The sequence below is a fragment of the Hyperolius riggenbachi genome, chromosome 3 (assembly GCF_040937935.1).
Source record: "Hyperolius riggenbachi isolate aHypRig1 chromosome 3, aHypRig1.pri, whole genome shotgun sequence".
NCBI classification, from domain to species: domain Eukaryota; kingdom Metazoa; phylum Chordata; class Amphibia; order Anura; family Hyperoliidae; genus Hyperolius; species Hyperolius riggenbachi.
The window spans coordinates 484489888-484507475 of NC_090648.1; the positions used below are offsets into that span (position 1 = coordinate 484489888).

General features: G+C 44.3%; 1 protein-coding gene across 3 annotated transcripts in view; it reads left to right on the top strand.

The window, feature by feature from the left end:
• ANO2 (anoctamin 2) overlaps nucleotides 1–16507 on the top strand; it is a 340170-nt gene extending 323663 nt beyond the window's left edge. For all 3 annotated transcript variants that reach the window (XM_068278130.1, XM_068278131.1, XM_068278132.1), the window contains 2 exons: nucleotides 9975–10080; nucleotides 15714–16507. In XM_068278130.1, coding sequence (XP_068134231.1) covers nucleotides 9975–10080; nucleotides 15714–15998 — 391 coding nt within the window. In that variant the 3' untranslated portion in view covers nucleotides 15999–16507. The remainder of the gene's footprint in view (nucleotides 1–9974; nucleotides 10081–15713) is intronic.
• Nucleotides 16508–17588: the final 1081 nt, after the last annotated feature.

Genomic DNA, 17588 nt, shown 5'->3' on the forward strand with positions numbered 1-17588 from the left:
GACTACATCTACAAGGTCACTCAAGTTGGGGAAATATTATGAGCATTCTGATTTGAACCTAAGAATCTGTATAAAATAATTTCTAACCTCCCATATTCCCAGGTCATGGGAAAACCTCTGGTTACCTGTCCATATTGTGAACATTTCTCTCGCCTGTTCTTTGGCCTGTTCGGCCGGAAGCCTGCAGGCTCCATAAAGTCATCGAAGTGTCCTTCGGTGTCCCTCAACTTTCCCACAACCTCAAACACTTTACTGGGTTACATAATTTTTAATAATATTTGGCTTCTAAAACCATTTTTTACAACCCAGTTATGGACGTACAGACGCTTGGACAGGTCTGGCGCAGAGTTAGCCAGAGTTTGTTACTCAGGCAACATAACAGAAGCATCTGACCCAGAGGAACAATGGAGGACATGGATCCCAGGCTCCCCATTTCATTCATGATGCTGGGTCTCCTGACTTAAAGGACAACCATTGCCAAAAATTATAAAATTTAAAATGCTTGCCTACAAATGTAGATTTCTTTCAGAATAAAATGCACTATAAGTTACATCTTTTCTATATTGCTGTCACTTACATTAGGTAGTCAAATCTTGACTGACCTGACAGGTTTTGGATTAATCCATCTACTTATGGGGGATTCTTAGTTACGTCTTTATTTAAAGGGGCACTATGACTAATTTGATGATTTTAAGTCCCTTTAACATAAATATGTGTTAGTAGAACAATGTTACTGACAAGTATGAACACTGAGCTAAAGGTATTTCCACACCGCCAATATCCATTTACAGCCAGGTAGTCACGACAGCAGATTTACCTTTCTGACGCCATTATGTAGTTGCAGGGGGCGTAGCAATAGGGGGTGCAGAGGTAGCAACCGCATCGGGGACCTTGGGCCAGAGGGACCCCAAAACGGCCCTCCCTTAACTGCAGTATTAGCTCTCTATTGCTCCTGTGCTCATAATAATCACTTCTATAGATAATTTGAATAGTGGTAATCAATAACAAAGTATTCCCCATCCCCTTCTTGCACCTCTGACACTGTAGTTGCCATTGGTAGGTTTTGGTGCGCCATATTAATTGTTATGTATAGAGTGCTTGGGGGGCCCCATTGTAAAACTTGTATCAGGGCCCGCAGCTCCTTAGCTACGCCACTGTGTAGTTGGAGGCATCTGTAACTGCTGCTTGAGCTGCCGTTAGTTTTCACCCCTCTGGTCAGCTCAGCTAGGATCTTTCCAACTTCATTTGCATCAGTTATTTTTTATATCACAGAGAGGGGTACCCTAGACTTTAAAATTGATTGCTCTTTCAAGGGTTAGCTCACAATATTTCGGCAAAGTTCCTCTTTAGGAAGCGGGGGCGACACCCCCAAAACACGTCACCAAGTGATTAAAGGGGAACTTCAGTCTAAACAAACACACTGTAATTAAGTTACATTAGTTATGTTAATTAAAATACATAGGTAATATAATCTCTTACCCAGCCTGTTTTATAAGAAAAGGCAAATGTTTGTGATTTCATGGGGGCAGCCATCTTTTTGGTGAAAGGAGGTGACAGGGAGTAGGAGACACAGTTCCAACTGTCCTGTGTCCTGATCACCCCTCCCAGCTGCGCGCGCTAGGCTTCAAATCTCAAATTCAAAATTTAAAAAACAAATTTGCGCCAAAACAGCCGAAGGAGAACATCAACATCAGAAATCCCATCATGCTTTGCACAGCGTCAGGGGAAAAATGCCCGGGCAGTTCTCTTCTGTGGAGCTAAAAATGAGGCTTGGGTAAGTTCTGATGCTGTGAAACTGTTAAAGAAACACCAAGCCTTTTCAGTGCTGCTGAGTAGATTTTTAGTCTGGAGGTTCACTTTAATAAAGGTTTATATTATTTTTCCACCTATTGGCGTTTGTCCGTCATTGAGGTAAATTATACTGAACATTTAAATCGTTTTTAAGCATTTTATCTCCATTGGAGTGCCTACTCAATACATTAGTGTTATCAGAACAAGGCTGGATTTCCCATAAGGCACTGTAGACATGTGCCTACATGCGCCTTATGTGGCAGAGATGGCTCCCTTCCCCAATGTCCCCTCTCTCAGCAGAGCCGGAGGGAGAAGTCACTCATCACTTGCCTATATTCCAGCAGCCGCTGGCACGTAGTTAGGGGTGGAAATCCGAGGCCTAATCAGTGCCTCCTGTGAAAGTGAGAGTAGCGTGGTGGGCGGTTTGGGTATTGCATCCTCCTCCCTCTGTCCCTGCACCGCACCAGCCCCAGGGCAGATCAGCTGTGCCCTCTGATCACACACACTGCCATTTGCCACCGTGGGTGTAGCCATCGCCCCTGCAAACCTTGCCATCTGCTCCTGCCTGCAGGGAGGCCCAGAGGCTTTGAGGGCCCCTTCACCTCCCTCTCCCCAACCGCAAGTGCAGCCTATTAGCAAAAAAACCCTCCTCGTTCACTTACATAAACTGTGTACAGGAGCTTGTGTAATTTTTTCCTGCTTCCAGAGGCTGCTTCACAGCAGAACATTCTCTGCTGCCATTCTCCAGCTCCCAATCACATAACACGCATGGTGTTCTGGGACCAACAGGGCTCGGTGATATAATTTTTGCAGGTGGGCCCTATTAAGTCTAGTTATGCCCGTTTGCCACCTGCTCTTCTCATCTTTGTGGTGGTGGGCTTGAGGCAATGTAAGCTGGTAACCTAATTGTGTGTAGCCCCAGCTAGTGTGTAGCCCCGTCCCCGATTTTGTGTTACCTGTTTCGTAAAGTAACTAGGGCCATATTTATAACTATTATATTTTTTAAAATTATTAAAGTGGAATATAACCCTGCATTTCAACTTTGCTTTAAAACATTATTTACAGCATATTGTATGCAACCAGCATTTTTTTTTTTTACTAGACCAGCATTGGAAGGGTTAAACACAGAGGTTTAAAGTTCCACGGAGAGAAATGCAGACGTATACGAAGTTTAGATAGATACATTTAAGTAAACACAATGTAACAAGTGTGGAATGTGACACACACACACTCTGACTGTGCAGGAGCTGGAGGACAGCCAGAGAGTGTGTAACATTCACCACTTGTTACATTGTGTTTACTTAAATGTATCTATCTAAACTGCGGATGCGTCTGCATTTCTCTCCATGGAACTTTAAAGCTCTGTGTGTAACCCTTCCAATGCTGGTCTAGTAAAATAAAAATGCTGGTTGCATATAATATGCTGTAAATAATGTTTTAGAGCAAAGTTGAAATGCAGGGTTATATTCCGCTTTAAAGTGGAGAGGGGCCTTATCCAAGATTTTGTTGGTCAGGCCCACTCTTTGATTTACACCACTTCTAGGTTCATGTACATTTAGCTCTTTATGCGATATAAGTAAATGAGGGCCAGCATTGGGGGTGTGGCCTGTGCCGAGGGGCGGAGTTTATGGCGCTACCATCTCTGTGACTACGAGCTCCTGAAGTGTAAATCCGGCCTGGTATCAGAATCTCAGAGTATGGCCTGAAAATGAACAAGAAGCTACGTAAGAAAAGCAAAGACGCGCATGTCCCGTGTCATCTCTCGCCTAAAGCCAGCAGCAATCTGTATGACTAATTTAGAGGGAGCGTCAATAATAATAATAAAAAAATTTAAAAAAACCATAGCCAAGGGGGAGCACCCAAACATTTGTTCCCGTAATCCTCTTTTTACGGGACTTCAAATGACTCCAGATCATACGGTGTGTGGCTGACAAGTCCATCATGGTAATGAGTCTGGAGGCGCTGGAATACACAGATAATTTAAGAATAAAACTCCGTGCCTCATGTGTTCCACGCAGGGCGGCCGGCTCCCGCAGAGCATGTGACCATTCTCGCACACCTACTTTAATTAAAGTAGCAGAACAATAATACATCTGACTCAATCCCTCCAGGATAGGGAAAGCGAGATCCACTCTATTAAAACCATCTGTCGAGAAAAGCACAGGCTGGTCTCAGTCTGTTCTACGTGTGCAGCTACTTCAACTTCTTATGTATAGCTTTTTTTTTAATTATTATTGTTTTATCTGTTTATTACATTTAGAACAAAAAAAAAGACAACTTTAAAAAGGGGGTGTGTTTAAAGCAGGGGTGTCAAACTCAAAAACAAAGTGGGCCGAAATTAAACACTGGGACCAAGTCGCGGGACAACCTAGATGTCTAGTGGCCACCTCTTTTCCTTATAAAGTTGCCTTGTGTCTAATGGCCTCCTCCTCCTACAAAGAGGCTTCAGCCAACCAGGCTGCGTTAGTTAAGTCTGTGGGGAAAATAGAGAAGCAAAAAAGGACAACCCAGCATGCCCTGCAACTTCCTTTTTGCGTACCAATTTTTGTGTGTACCAAATAAGAGTCGGGTAAATTGGGGAATGATCATTTATCAACAAGAAAAGTAATAGTGATTTGAACTTTTGGACTGCCTGGTTAGCATCCTTATTACTTGTTTCCCAGATAAAAATAAAGAATTGATTTTTGATTTTACTCTTTAAAAGTGGGTATCCTAAATAAATTACTGCATTCTACTATACGTCTCTACAGTGCCTCTTTCATAAGTTTAACGGCACAGCCGCAATACGTTTTGTTGAGCTAGGCCGCTTCATCAGGTTGCAGCGCTGAGTGGTTGAACCATTCATGTGTTCCACTGAATGGTCAAAGTGTTCTTTTAGCTGGAGAAACTCCGTTTGACAGATAAAAGGTAACATCTGATCTGGGCATTCTGCTTACCGAGCTACCACATCCCTGGAGATGGACTCTACAAAATAAATAAAAAGTTATATATCGCTCCTGATCTCCCATCGTTGTAACTTTCCCATGTCTCTATTTTTTTTTCGATCTCCTTCTTTGGCATTCTTTCCTCGCAGTCTGTCTGTAAAGCTAATCTCATCTCTGATTTATACGAGATGAGCTATTTTGGCAACCACTAAATGAAAAAAAAATGAGAAGGCCCAACTTGGGGGTGTAGCCGGCGTGAGATGACTTTTCCAGCCAGAGGAGGCAGTTCTAGACACCTTTTTATTTGGCTGTGTGAACACGACTGTCTGAGAGGACGTTTATTAGCACCTGTCATGTTCACCCGGATGGATAATCGCGGTGATGGGGTGAGTGACATCTCGTTTAGGCAAGAACTGTCCTGTACCTCTTTGAATTTGAAAATCGCGTTGCATTTCACGCCGGCTTAGTTTTGGTTTTTCTGCTGAATTCTTATTTTTTATAACAAGCATGACATCATTTTTTTCAAGTTTTCATGTGATGTCTCGATGTTAGGCTGCTGCATGTTGGAAAGGTGTGAGTGTATATCATGGGGGGAGGGGGGCGCTGCAAGGGATAACAGCTCAGTGACAGCCAGTATTGTGTATAGGCTGTATGGAGGGGAGAATGTAGACACTGGGCAGTAAATAGATAGTATATAGAAATAGTATGGATCCTGCACATATGCTATATATATATATATATATATATATATATATATATATATATGTATGTATGTATGTATGTATGTATATATATATATATATATATATATATATATATATATATATATATATATATATATCTATATGCTTGCAAAAATATTCGGCCCCCTTGAACTTTTCCAAATTTTGTCACATTACTGCCACAACCATGAATCAATTGTATTGGAATTCCACGTGAAAGACCAATACAAAGTGGTGTACATGTGAGAAGTGGAACGAAAATCATACATCATTCCAAACATTTTTTACAAATCAATAACTGCAAAATGGGGTGTGCGTAATTATTCGTCCCCCTGAGTCAATACATTGTAGAACCACCTTTTGCTGCAATTACAGCTGCCAGTCTTTTAGGTTATGTCTCTACCAGCTTTGCACATCTAGAGACTGAAATCCTTGCCCATTCTTCTTTGCAAAACAGCTCCAGCTCAGTCAGATTAGATGGACAGCATTTGTGAACAGCAGTTTTCAGATCTTGCCACAGATTCTCAATTGGATTTAGATCTGGACTTTGATTGGGCCATTCTAACACATGGATATGTTTTGTTTTAAACCATTCCATTGTTGCCCTGGCTTTATGTTTAGGGTCGTTGTCCTGCTGGAAGGTGAACCTCCGCCCAGTCTCAAGTCTTTTGCAGACTTCAAGAGGTTTTCTTCCAAGATTGCCCTGTATTTGGCTTCATCCATCTTCCTATCAACTTTGACCAGCTTCCCTGTCCCTGCTGAAGAGATGCAGCTCGGGGGGAGCATGATGCTGCCACCACCATATTTGACAGTGGGGATGGTGTGTTCTGAGTGATGTGCAGTGTTAGTTTTCTGCCACACATAGCGTTTTGCATTTTGGCTAAAAAGTTCCATTTTGGTCTCATCTGACTAGAGCACCTTCTTCCACATGGTTGCTGTGTCCCCCACATGGCTTGTGGCAAGCTGCAAACGGGACTTCTTATGCTTTTCTGTTAACAATGGCTTTCTTCTTGTCACTCTTCCATAAGAGCCAACTTTGTACAGTGTATGACGAATAGTTGTCCTATGGACAGAGTCTCCCGCCTGAGCTGTAGATGTGCTCCATGGGATGTTCTAGGCTTTGGAAATCTTTTTGTAGCCTAAGCCTGCTTTAAATATCTCAATAACATTATCCCTGACCTGTCTGGTGTGTTCTTTGGACTTCACAGTGTTGTTGTTCCCAAGATTCTCTTAGACAACCTCTGAGGCTGTCACAGAGCAGCTGTATTTGTACTGACATTAGATTACACACAAGTGCACTCTATTTAGTCATTAGCACTCATCAGGCAATGCCTATGGGCAACTGACTGCACTCAGATCAAAGGGGGCTGAATAATTACGCACACCCCACTTTGCAGTTATTGATTTGTAAAAAATGTTTGGAATCATGTGTGATTTCCGTACCACTTCTCACATGTACACCACTTTGTATTGGTCTTTGACCCGAAATTCCAATAAAGTTGATTCATGTTTGTGGCAGTAATGTGACAAAATGTGGAAAACTTCAAGGGGGCCGAATACTTTTGCAAGCCACTGTATATACACACACACAGTATCCGGGGCGTAGCAATAGCCATAGCAGCTGCTATGGGGCCCTGGTGCATAGTGGGCCCAGGTGGTACCTAAAGGACGCCTGTAGGGGGCTAGGAAGGAAAAAAGTTGAAGTTACCTGGGGCTTCTAATGGTCCCCCCCACTCCCCACAGAGGTCCTGTGCCCGCGCAGCCAGTCACCGATGCTCCGGTCCCTGCCGCCGGTTCACTTCCGGAATCACAAACCCACTACACCTGCGTGGCCACGTCCTCTCTCCTCACTCTGACGGCACCGGGAGCAATCTGGTCTGGGCCTGGCCTGCACAGTAAGCTCATAGCCAGTATTTCTCATGCTGAGATAATGCACTTTCTATTGTAGAGCTGGGTGGGAGTGCCTGAAGACTGGGAGGAGGGCGGGCAATGCATACACAATCAGGCAGAGGAGAGTAAGAGAGGAAATTACATCAGGATTGGCTTCAACATAGACACAGTTAAAATGGAGAATCCTAAGAAGGCTAGAAAGGATAGAAAAATCACTAAAATCAAAATGTGGACAGTACACTACCTATGTTATGTAAGTATTTATCTACTTGTATATGTGTTTTTTTCTGAGCTAGTATGGCTGACAGCTCCTCTTTAATGCAATTTGCACTATTGGCTCCTGATATTTTCCCTTGTTTTTTTTCCCAGTTTCCTGGGAGCTCCGGGACAACCTATCAAGCCTTGTATATGTATTCTGTAATGGGGGTATATGTGGGCCTACAAAAAATAGGACTGCACCAATGGCTAGTGGTGTATATAAGCAATAATGTGGGGGTTTTAGCATATTTTGCAACCTATCATAATTTGCATCCTATAAGCGAAGGTTCGGGTTAAGCAGAGGGATGAGAGATTAGAATTAGGCACATGATGGGGTAAAGTAGGTTAGTGTTAGGCAGAGGATGGGTGGGGGGTAGTTTTAGGCACAGGATAGGGTAGGCTAGGCACGGGATGGGTGGAGGGTAGTTTTAGGCACAATATAGAGGTTAGACATGGGATGGGTGGAGGGTAGTTTTAGGCACAGGATAGGGTAGGTTAGGGACGGGATGGGTGGAGGATAGTTTTAGGCACAGGGTAGGTTAGGCAAAGGATGGGTGGTGGTGGGTAGTTTTAGGCACAGGATAGGGTAAATTAGGCATGGGATGGGTGGAAGGTAGTTTTAAGCACAGTATAGGGTAGATTAGGCACAGAATGGGTGGGTGGTAGTTTTAGGCACAATATAGGGTAGGTTAGGCATGGGATGGGTAGAAGGTAGTTTTAGGCACAATATAGGGTAGGTTAGGCATGGGATGGGTAGAGGGTAGTTTTAGGCACAGGATATGGTGGGTTAGGCATGGGATAGGTGGAAGGTAGTTTTAGACACAAGGGTAGGTTAGGCATGGGATGGGTGAACAGTAGTTTTAGGCACAGGATAGGGTAGGTTAGGCATGGGATCGGTGGGGGGTAGTTTTAGGCACAGGGGTAGGCTAGGCACGGGATGGGTGGAGAAAGTTTTAGGCATAGGATATGGTAGGTCAGGCATACAATGGGTGGAGTGTAATTTTAGGCACAGGGGTAGGCTAGGCACGGGATGGGTGGAGAAAGTTTTAGGCACAGAATAGTGTAGGTTAGACACGGTGGAGGATAGTTTTAGGCACAGTATAGGGTAAGTTAGGCATGGAATGGGTGGAAGGTAGTTTTAGGCACAGAATAGGGTAGGTTAGGCATGGTGGAGGATATTTTTAGGCACAGGATAGGGTAGGTAAGGCCCATGTACAGCCTACACAGGTCTGTATATACCATAGATGATAAGAATGCTATGTTACTATGATAATCGGGATGGTGAAGCACAATGCAAACACACAGAAGCAGATAGTATCCTCTGGGCAGATCTTTCAGCAAATTCCACTCCATGCTGAGTTATTGACGGCTATGCTAGAAAGAGCTGTTCCATGGAAGAGAGTTCATGACAAGCTATCAATCATGTCATAAATATACAGTATATATTTCAAAAAAATGACATATTTTTCACGTACCAATTCTGTATTTTGTACCAGTGTTTGTATTTGATGTATACCATTGTCTGTATTATTATGTACCCCATATTTGTTTTTCTTACTTTGTACAGTGCCATGGAATATGTTGGCACTTTATAATTCAGTAATAACAAATAACTATGCTGTGCTCCTTTTTTTTCTTTCTCTGCCTGAAAGAGTTAAACATCAGGTACACAAGTAACAGTTCCTGTCTGGGCCGGGACCCAGTTGGACAGTAGTGTAAGCCTAATGGATAAGGAATTACAGCCATAAAACACTTTTCTGGTAGTAAATGGCGTCTGTGAGTGGGAAAGAGATAAAAAGGGTCAATGGTTCATAGATTTTGGCTCTGGAATGCTTCAATGAATGTGTCATCGAGCAGAGACAATTAAACAGTAAAAAATAAAAAAATAGATTTTAATATGAAATAAAACTGTGGGATATCTAAAAAAATGTCATTTATGGAGAGGAAGGATAGATACAATTGTTTGTCTCATTAATTTATTTTCAACGTGTATGTCCTTTAAAGGGTGTACCACAAGGAACAGTTAGTGGCTCTTTGCTGTTGTGTGTGAGCAATCTCCTAAAAAAGTCCACCAACCAGCATGACACAGACCACATCCTGTTAAAGCAGCTATACTATCAAGTTGTCTAGGCCATTGGGCCAGTATTGCCAATGGTTTTAGTGGATTCTCCATAACCATTAGAATCCACTAGGGAGGGCACTGGAGAAATTATTTTGCAGTGTGGAGAAAGCAGAAGTTTGGCCGCAAAGGTAAGCATGGACTTTCACAGCCATTCTGGCCCTGGGTGCAGATCTTTCCATTATAAAAAATACAATCCCTCTGAACCATGAAGATGCTCATTTGTTAGTTTTTTTTTATTTGTAAAAAACATTTTTTATTTCTTTACAGATATAAAGACTTCCGAGAACCTCCATGGTCTTCAAACCCATACGACTTCTCCAAGGAATACTGGACAGTTCTAGCTGTACGGTTGGCCTTCGTCATCCTCTTTCAGGTAAATATCCTGTATAATCACAATCTCTATATATGTAGCGCAACACACTTCTATGCAGCCTATCACTGCACTGTGTTTTTAAATGTCCCCTTTATTTTGATTGCTGGTTGTGAGAAAACGCGGAAAAGCCGCCGCGTGTGCTCAGAACAAGGCGACTGATTCCGCGTCCAACGCGGCGGTTTGCAAGCGTGGGCCTACATCTGATAGTATGGCTAAACGCAGAGAAACCGCCGCATGCTCTGATAGCGGTACGACTGGTTCCGCGTCCAGCGCGGCGGGTGGTTCACAACACATGTCTGGTGTGGCTGGGACTGATAGTCCACACAGGTTCAGAAGGATGCGCGCGCGCTGAGAGGCGGAACTTTTATGACAGCCAGAAGGGAGTCAGCTGACCAAGCCGGTCAGCTGACCTTGCAACCAGTTCCCATTGGTCCAGCACTTAGGGCAGGCGCTGGATAGCGCTGTACTATATATACTGGGTGCTGGTCATTCACTGGTTGTCTGCCGTTGCGATCACTACGTGGAAGCACTCAGACCTTTTGTCAGAATCTGTGTTGTTAATCTGTTATACTCTAGACTAGTTCCAGGGTGTTGATGATCACGGACCTCACACCTAAGCCTAGGGACTTGTATTACCATTCTGTTATACTTCAGACTAGTTCCAGGGTGTTGATGATCAAGGACCTCACACCCAAGTCTAGGAATCTGTATTACCATTCTGTTATACTTCAGACTAGTTCCAGGGTGTTGATGATCAAGGACCTCACACCCAAGACTAGGGACTTGTGTTACCATTCTGTTATATATCAGACTAGTTCCAGGGTGTTGATGATCACAGAGCTCACACCCAAGACTAGGCATTGTTTATTATCTGTTATGACTTTCTGCTTTCCTGACCACTCTTCTGATCACTGATTTGGTACCTCGCTATATCTGATACTCTGTTGCCCAACCCGGCGTGCCTTAGGATTACTGAATCAGTGTCCTGTCTTTGTACTTTGTCTGTCCGTGTGTTACCAACCTGGCTTGCCCGACCTCGAGAACTATCTTCTCAGTTAAGAGAGAGTTCACAGATCAGTCAGTGACATCCTGCCTTGGGTGTCACTCACGCTCTGGTCCTTCCTACCCCTAGCCTGGCTCCTCCCTGCGGGAGAGTCCCAGGTTTCTGGAAGGTACTTGTTCTCCAGGACAGTATTGCCTACTGCCCTGATATCTGTTCCCCAGGTATCCTCCTCAAAGTATTACTGTTGCACCAAACACTCATATTACTCAGGTATCCAGAGGTTAGTGATATATCTGATTATCGGTGATACTGCAGATCATCAATAATTAGGTGTATGTCTGCATTTTTGGTGATACTGCAGATCACCAATAATCAGATTCTCTCTGTGTTACACCGATCGTTACACTGGTTCTTATAGTTCACCGCCACCACACCAAGCAATTGGAATAAGACTCACCCTCTGCTTAGACCACCATAGGTCTAAATGATGCCTTGGGGTTATTCCTGGGTCACCCCTGACCTCTGCGAGCTTAAGATCACCTTTCTGCCTTCTTTCCACCTTTATTTGTGGGTCTTTTTACCTCCAAATAAAAACTGCTCATAGCATGATACCATTTTAAAAAAGAATAATCTAAAATTTATTGCACTTACAATATCCACGATAAAACAGCAGCATGAGTTTTTCCGGGCTCTCCCCCGTATCGGTGGCCTCCGGTGGGCACTCCAATATGTGTGCCGCCGCTCAGTCGTTCGTCCGTTCCGGCGTCTCCCCACCGCTCAAACACTCAGCGCCACTTCCTGGGTCCCGCCTAGTTATTTGTGTGCTAGGCACTGTACATACACGTCTATCTCATCATATCACATGTTACTTCCGGTATTTTTAAGGTTAACTGTAAGCTGATAAAACTGGGATTTGTTGTAAGTTGTCCACTCAGCTCTTGAATTGGCTCTTGTACAGTTTGCAACTTTAAGTTAAACAAATTGTTTGGAAGTGTGTACAGATTTACGACGCTCCCCATTAGCATATTTCCTCATTAGACCCTTAACATGAAACATTTTATTATCTGGAATCTTGTGCATAAGACCAGCAATCCCTGGAACAGCCCGGGAACCGCAGCCATCCGCAGAATGATCGGGGACAATTAATCTCTGGCGCGGCCACCCCTTCCCATTTTATGAATCAAATCCCTCTACATATTTATGTGTTGTGAAACTCCCCTCGCAGCGCTCTGTGTTATGCTTGTTGTTGCTGTTATTATTATGTCAGTTTCACCCGCTTTGATGTTGGAAACAGAAGACAGAAGAACAGTTCATAACACAAAACAAAAACAGAAAACAAAAGACTTTGCAACAGTTGTTTTATTGTGCGATGCGGGGATGCAAAGGCATAAAAAACGATTGCTGAGGGGTGTAGGCAATTGTCATAAAGATGATTTAAAGTGAAATTGTAAAACCTTTTATCCAAACTGAAGGAACAGTAAATGCTGAATCTGAGCTGTCTTAGGCCTGGGAATTCAGTGGTGGCTCCTGTTTATGAAACTCTTTGGAGGGGCACAAAGGGAGCACGGTGGCTGGCTGGCTGGGCCCATTTGGGTGATTAAAATCGATGTTTGTATGGCGAGTTTTAGATTATTTTTAGTTTTTTGCCTAACTCATGTAATAAACTTAAAGAGACTCTGAAGCCACTATAAAAATATTTTACCTTTTATTTCATTTAAGGGACATTGCCAGACCTAAAACGCAGCTATCCTGCGGCAGAACGAGGGTTTTATCACACTCAAATCCTAGGGCAAAAATCCACGACCTTCCTGGTAGTGTATTTTGCTGCCCGCCGAGGCAGAGCTTTCAGCTGCAGCTCTGCCTCCATTCGTGTCAATTTATCGCTGATCTCCGCCCCTGAAAGAAGACTGAGGGGTGGGGAGAGGTGGCGATCAGATTGATCCGACGAGCGGCAGAGCTACAGCCCTAAGCTCTGCCTCAATCAGGAAGCGCTCCCCGCATTGTGCCCTGGGGATTTGGGGGTGATAGAACCCTCGATCTGCCGCAAGAGAGGTCTGGCAATGACCCTTAAACGAAATATAAGGTAAAAACTGGTTTTTATAGTGGTTCCAGTTTCTCTTTAAGGCTAACTAGTTCAGCAATGATAGGAACCAAATGTAAACATCACAAATAGAATTCAGAGGCTTTTAAGCAGAGCAGATTGTCCAAATGATGGTGCTAATATTGAAGAAAAGTTACCTACAGATGTACTTGGCTGGTTTGCTGGCACGCTTGAATCCTTACTGCTCTTGGGGGGGGGGGGGGGGGGTGAGTAAACAGGGAGGTACAGTGCCCCAGTGTAGCAACGCCCATGCTGGGAACCCACAGAACCTATTTCAGCCAAGCTTTGGACTCACCGATGATTCAAAAAGCAATAGGCTCATGAAAGTCAATGGAGGTGATCCCACAGAAGTGATTGCCATTTCCCCAGATCAGTATCGGGATGTCCGGTATGATGAGGTCAGCGTGGAACTCCAGTGACCAGAAAGAAAAAAGTCAGAGAAACAGACCAGGAGCAACAGTAGTGTAGTATTTTTCTACAAAAGGGGAAATGAATTCACAATAATACTACTTACAAACAAGGGTTGCTTTTAAGTAACCACAGTTTAGAGCATGTGGAAAATAGAAACATCTCCACTCGGATGGAAAGTCCTCTTCCGGTCTTGGGTTGCACTCGAAAAAGATCCACTGGAACCACTGGATATCGGTTGCAGGGATAACCCCTAAGAGGGGGACTACACTATAGAGGTTGTGAGGAGGCGTCCCAGTGAGAGTGTAAACTACAAATTTGAGAGTTAATAAGGATAAATCTCACCTCGATATGGAGGTTAGAGAGTAATTTTTTGGACAATAAAAACAAACGACGCGTCAGGTGTTATTAACCTGAAGAAGCGGGTGAAACCTGAAAAACGCATTGCTTGTTTTTAGTGTCCAATAAATTACTCTTTAACCTCCAAATGGAGGTAAGGCTGTTCTTTATTAACTCATAAATTGGTTATTTACTGTCACACTGGGGTGCCTCCTCCCACCCTGATTGTTGTCTCCTGGTGGGCTATTACTTGTCCGAGGGTCATACCCTGGAACATTCCCTGAGTGCGTGTGACATGTATGGAAACCCTTCAGTTTCCTGGTGTTAAGTGGTTCTCCAGTTTTTCTTTGTGTCTAGTGGTCCTCCCTCCACTATACAGTTCCCTGGTGTTTAGTGACCACCGTCCTTCTCCTCTACAGACCCCTCGTGACTATTGCTCCTCCTTACCACCCCTAAAAATTTCTCTGTTATCTATCTACGTACTTCCCTCCCCTATACAGTTCCCTGGCGTCTAGTGCTTTCCCCCTCCCTCCCCATATGGCTTCCCTGGTGATCTAGAGCTTCATCTCCAATATAGCTTCCCTGGTGGTCTAGACAGAGTGGGCCGAACACAATGTTAAATGGGGAAACCACTTGTGGGCCAAAAGTTTGACATGTATGGGATAGCGGATTGAAGTGGAACGGTGATGGAAACCCTGACAAAAGTACAGTTTCAAAGCCGACAGTAGAATATCGAAAACAGCAATATTCTGTCAGCATTACCTGGCACACGAATGAACAGATGCCTGTTGTAACCATCAGCATCACCTGGCACACAAATTAACAGGTGTCTGTTGCAACCGTATGCCGTCTTCCCTTTAGTAGGCTCTGTTCCTAATCTTTAGATGCACTCTAGGCCGGTTCAATGCCCGATGAGGCCCGAGGCAGGCATCGGTAACCTGGCCCCCTCTCCCCAGTAAAACGTAGCCCCCAGGGCCCCTAATCTAGCTTAACCCTGAATTGCTCCCTGGGGCTCCTGCAATATACCAGCATTGGTATCTCACCTGTCCTGGCGGAGGCGTGCTGCTTCCTAATGTCTGCCTCTTGTGATCTGGCACATGTTGCGTAATGACATGCGATGGTCACTAATGGCAGGCAGTGAGATATGAAGACAAGAAGCATGAAACAACCGGAACTGCGTGCTGCCCCCGGGACAGGTGGGATACCAATGCTGTTATAGTTCAGGGCCCCCGGGGAGCATGTCAGAGTTCAGAGTTAAGGGGGAGGTTGGGGTCTAGCACTGCGGGGGGGGGGGGGGGGGGCAGCAACGCTCGGGACAGGGGGCAATTGCCCCCCTTTCCATAATGGAAGTGCTGGCCCTGGGTGCTCTTTATGCTCTGTTGTTTTATCCATAGCTCCAAACTGTCCCTCATGTGGAGAGACCGTCCCGCTTTGGGAGCCCTGTCCCTCTGTCTTCCTCATATGTCCCTCTTTCAGTACTGATGTACAGATCTGTGTTAATGTATGCATTTTTATACTTAAAGTTTTGATCCAGTTAAACACATTGTTATTTCTTCAAATTGATATATTTATTTTTCCCACGTGTTAATATGAAGGAAAATGAACCTGGATAGAAAGGACCAGAGTGGTTTGAATGATAAAACATGTTTTTGTTATGGTATGCGTGACGAGGGGAGTGACAGGGGTGTGGTTAGGGGTGTGGCTTGAGTATCCCTCTTTTATATCTCAAAACGTTGTTAGGTATGGTTTTATCTAACAGATATTATTATTGTTTGCTTGCAGAATCTCGTCATGTTCTTAAGCGCGGTCGTGGACTGGCTGATCCCGGACATCCCGAAGGACATCAGCGAGCAAATCAAGCGAGAGAAGGCCATGATCGTCAACGTCTTCCTGAAGGAGGAACACAAAAAGCTGCAGCTGCTGGAGAACTTTATCATGCACGACAAACAGCGAGCAAAATCAACGGAGAACAGGGGGCGGCGAAGCAGGGCGGCGAGCTTCTGCCAGTTCAGCCGCAGCCAACGCAGCAGCTTCACGTCGTTCAGCTCACACCACACCGATGTGTGACCTCCCCCTTCCCCACATGCGGCAAAAGAATGACAAAAATCACGCATGTACAGTGAAAGGTCTTATGTTGGAACCCGAGATCGAAGGACGTGCGGGAGGCAGGAGCGGGATAAAGAGAGCTGCAAAAAAAACAAAAAGACACTTCATTTTCTCGTAAAAACGTCTCCAATCGATCTTAAGCAAGCAAGCTGTGAAATCTTTACAGAATAGTCCGGCGCACCATACGCCACAGACAAGCTTTACGTACAACACGGTACAAGTTATTTCCTGCTGCTCATTAAGCGTACATGGCTAGCGGACCCAACTACGGGCCAAGGAGTAGGAGCAGAATACCGCCACAACTTTTTCTTCCTAGTTCTAGCCTCGCTCAAAACTTTTTTTCATGAGCAAGACTCAAACTGTTTGATGACCTTGTCTACATGGCAGGTTCAGGGAAGCCTGCTGCAGTGCTTTGAATTAAGAGAGTGAAATAAAATATAATATCTTATTCACATCATCGCTAGACTACAGGCTGCGTTCAGAGGCAATTTTTTTATTTTAACGGACTAAAAACAAAAAGTCTGTATCTTTTAACAAAGCTGCTCAAACCTTAAAGAAGGGAATATATATATGTTTGCGTTAAAAGTTCCCTTTCGGGGAGAATCTAGATCTATATGAAATAAAGTTTCTATTCGTTGCCCGCTTACTGTGCATGTTCAGCTGCGGGGTCTTCCTGATTCCTGAATACTCTATGAATGTATAGAAACACAACCTCAGGGTCTTATCTTATATCCCCTGGTCTCTAAGATGATGGGGATGATGTATCAAAGACACTTTTGATATGTGGACATTCTAAAAAAAAATAAACCTTCTAACTTTCCAACTTGAAAATTATAACAATTCTTGTTTCTCCTTCTGATGGAAGATAAGGGTGCATGATCAATCAAAAATTGTAATAAACTTTTTTTTTTTCCTTGAGTGATTGTTTGAAAGTATTTTTCTTCTTTAAATTGTTGATGTCATTATAGTTAAATGTGCGTAAATAACTTAAAGGAGTTATCAGCCAAAATGCTCAAAATGACCTTTACTCATCTGGGGCTTTCTCCAGCCCCTTGCAGCCGACTGTCCCACGCTGACTGCTCTGCTCCCTGCCGCTGTCCCGGTCTCGCCGCACGGTGCAGAGCCGACCGTGGGGTCGGCCTTACTGCACCTGCGCGAATCACCGCTGTCAATCATGGCCGCGTGGTCCACAGCAAACTGCGCAGGCGCAGAACTACTGTGCAGTTTACCAAGGACCACGCGGCCATGATTGACAGCGGCGATTCGAGCAGGCGCAGTAAGGCTGACCCCGCAGCCAGACCGAGACAGCGGCGGGGAGCGGAGAGGTCGACATGGGACATTCGGCAGCAAGGGGAAGAAAGCTCATTTTGAGCATTTTGGCTGATAACGCCTTTAAAAAAATGAGGCCCTTATTAAAGGGAGTCGTGAAATCCAAAAATATAAAACTGTCAAATAAATGGTTAGTGCCCCAAATATAGCCCCTATGTGCCCCCTATTTTTTTTTATTTGTACCTGGTCTGGTGCCTTTGCCTAACTACAGGAACTGTGCAG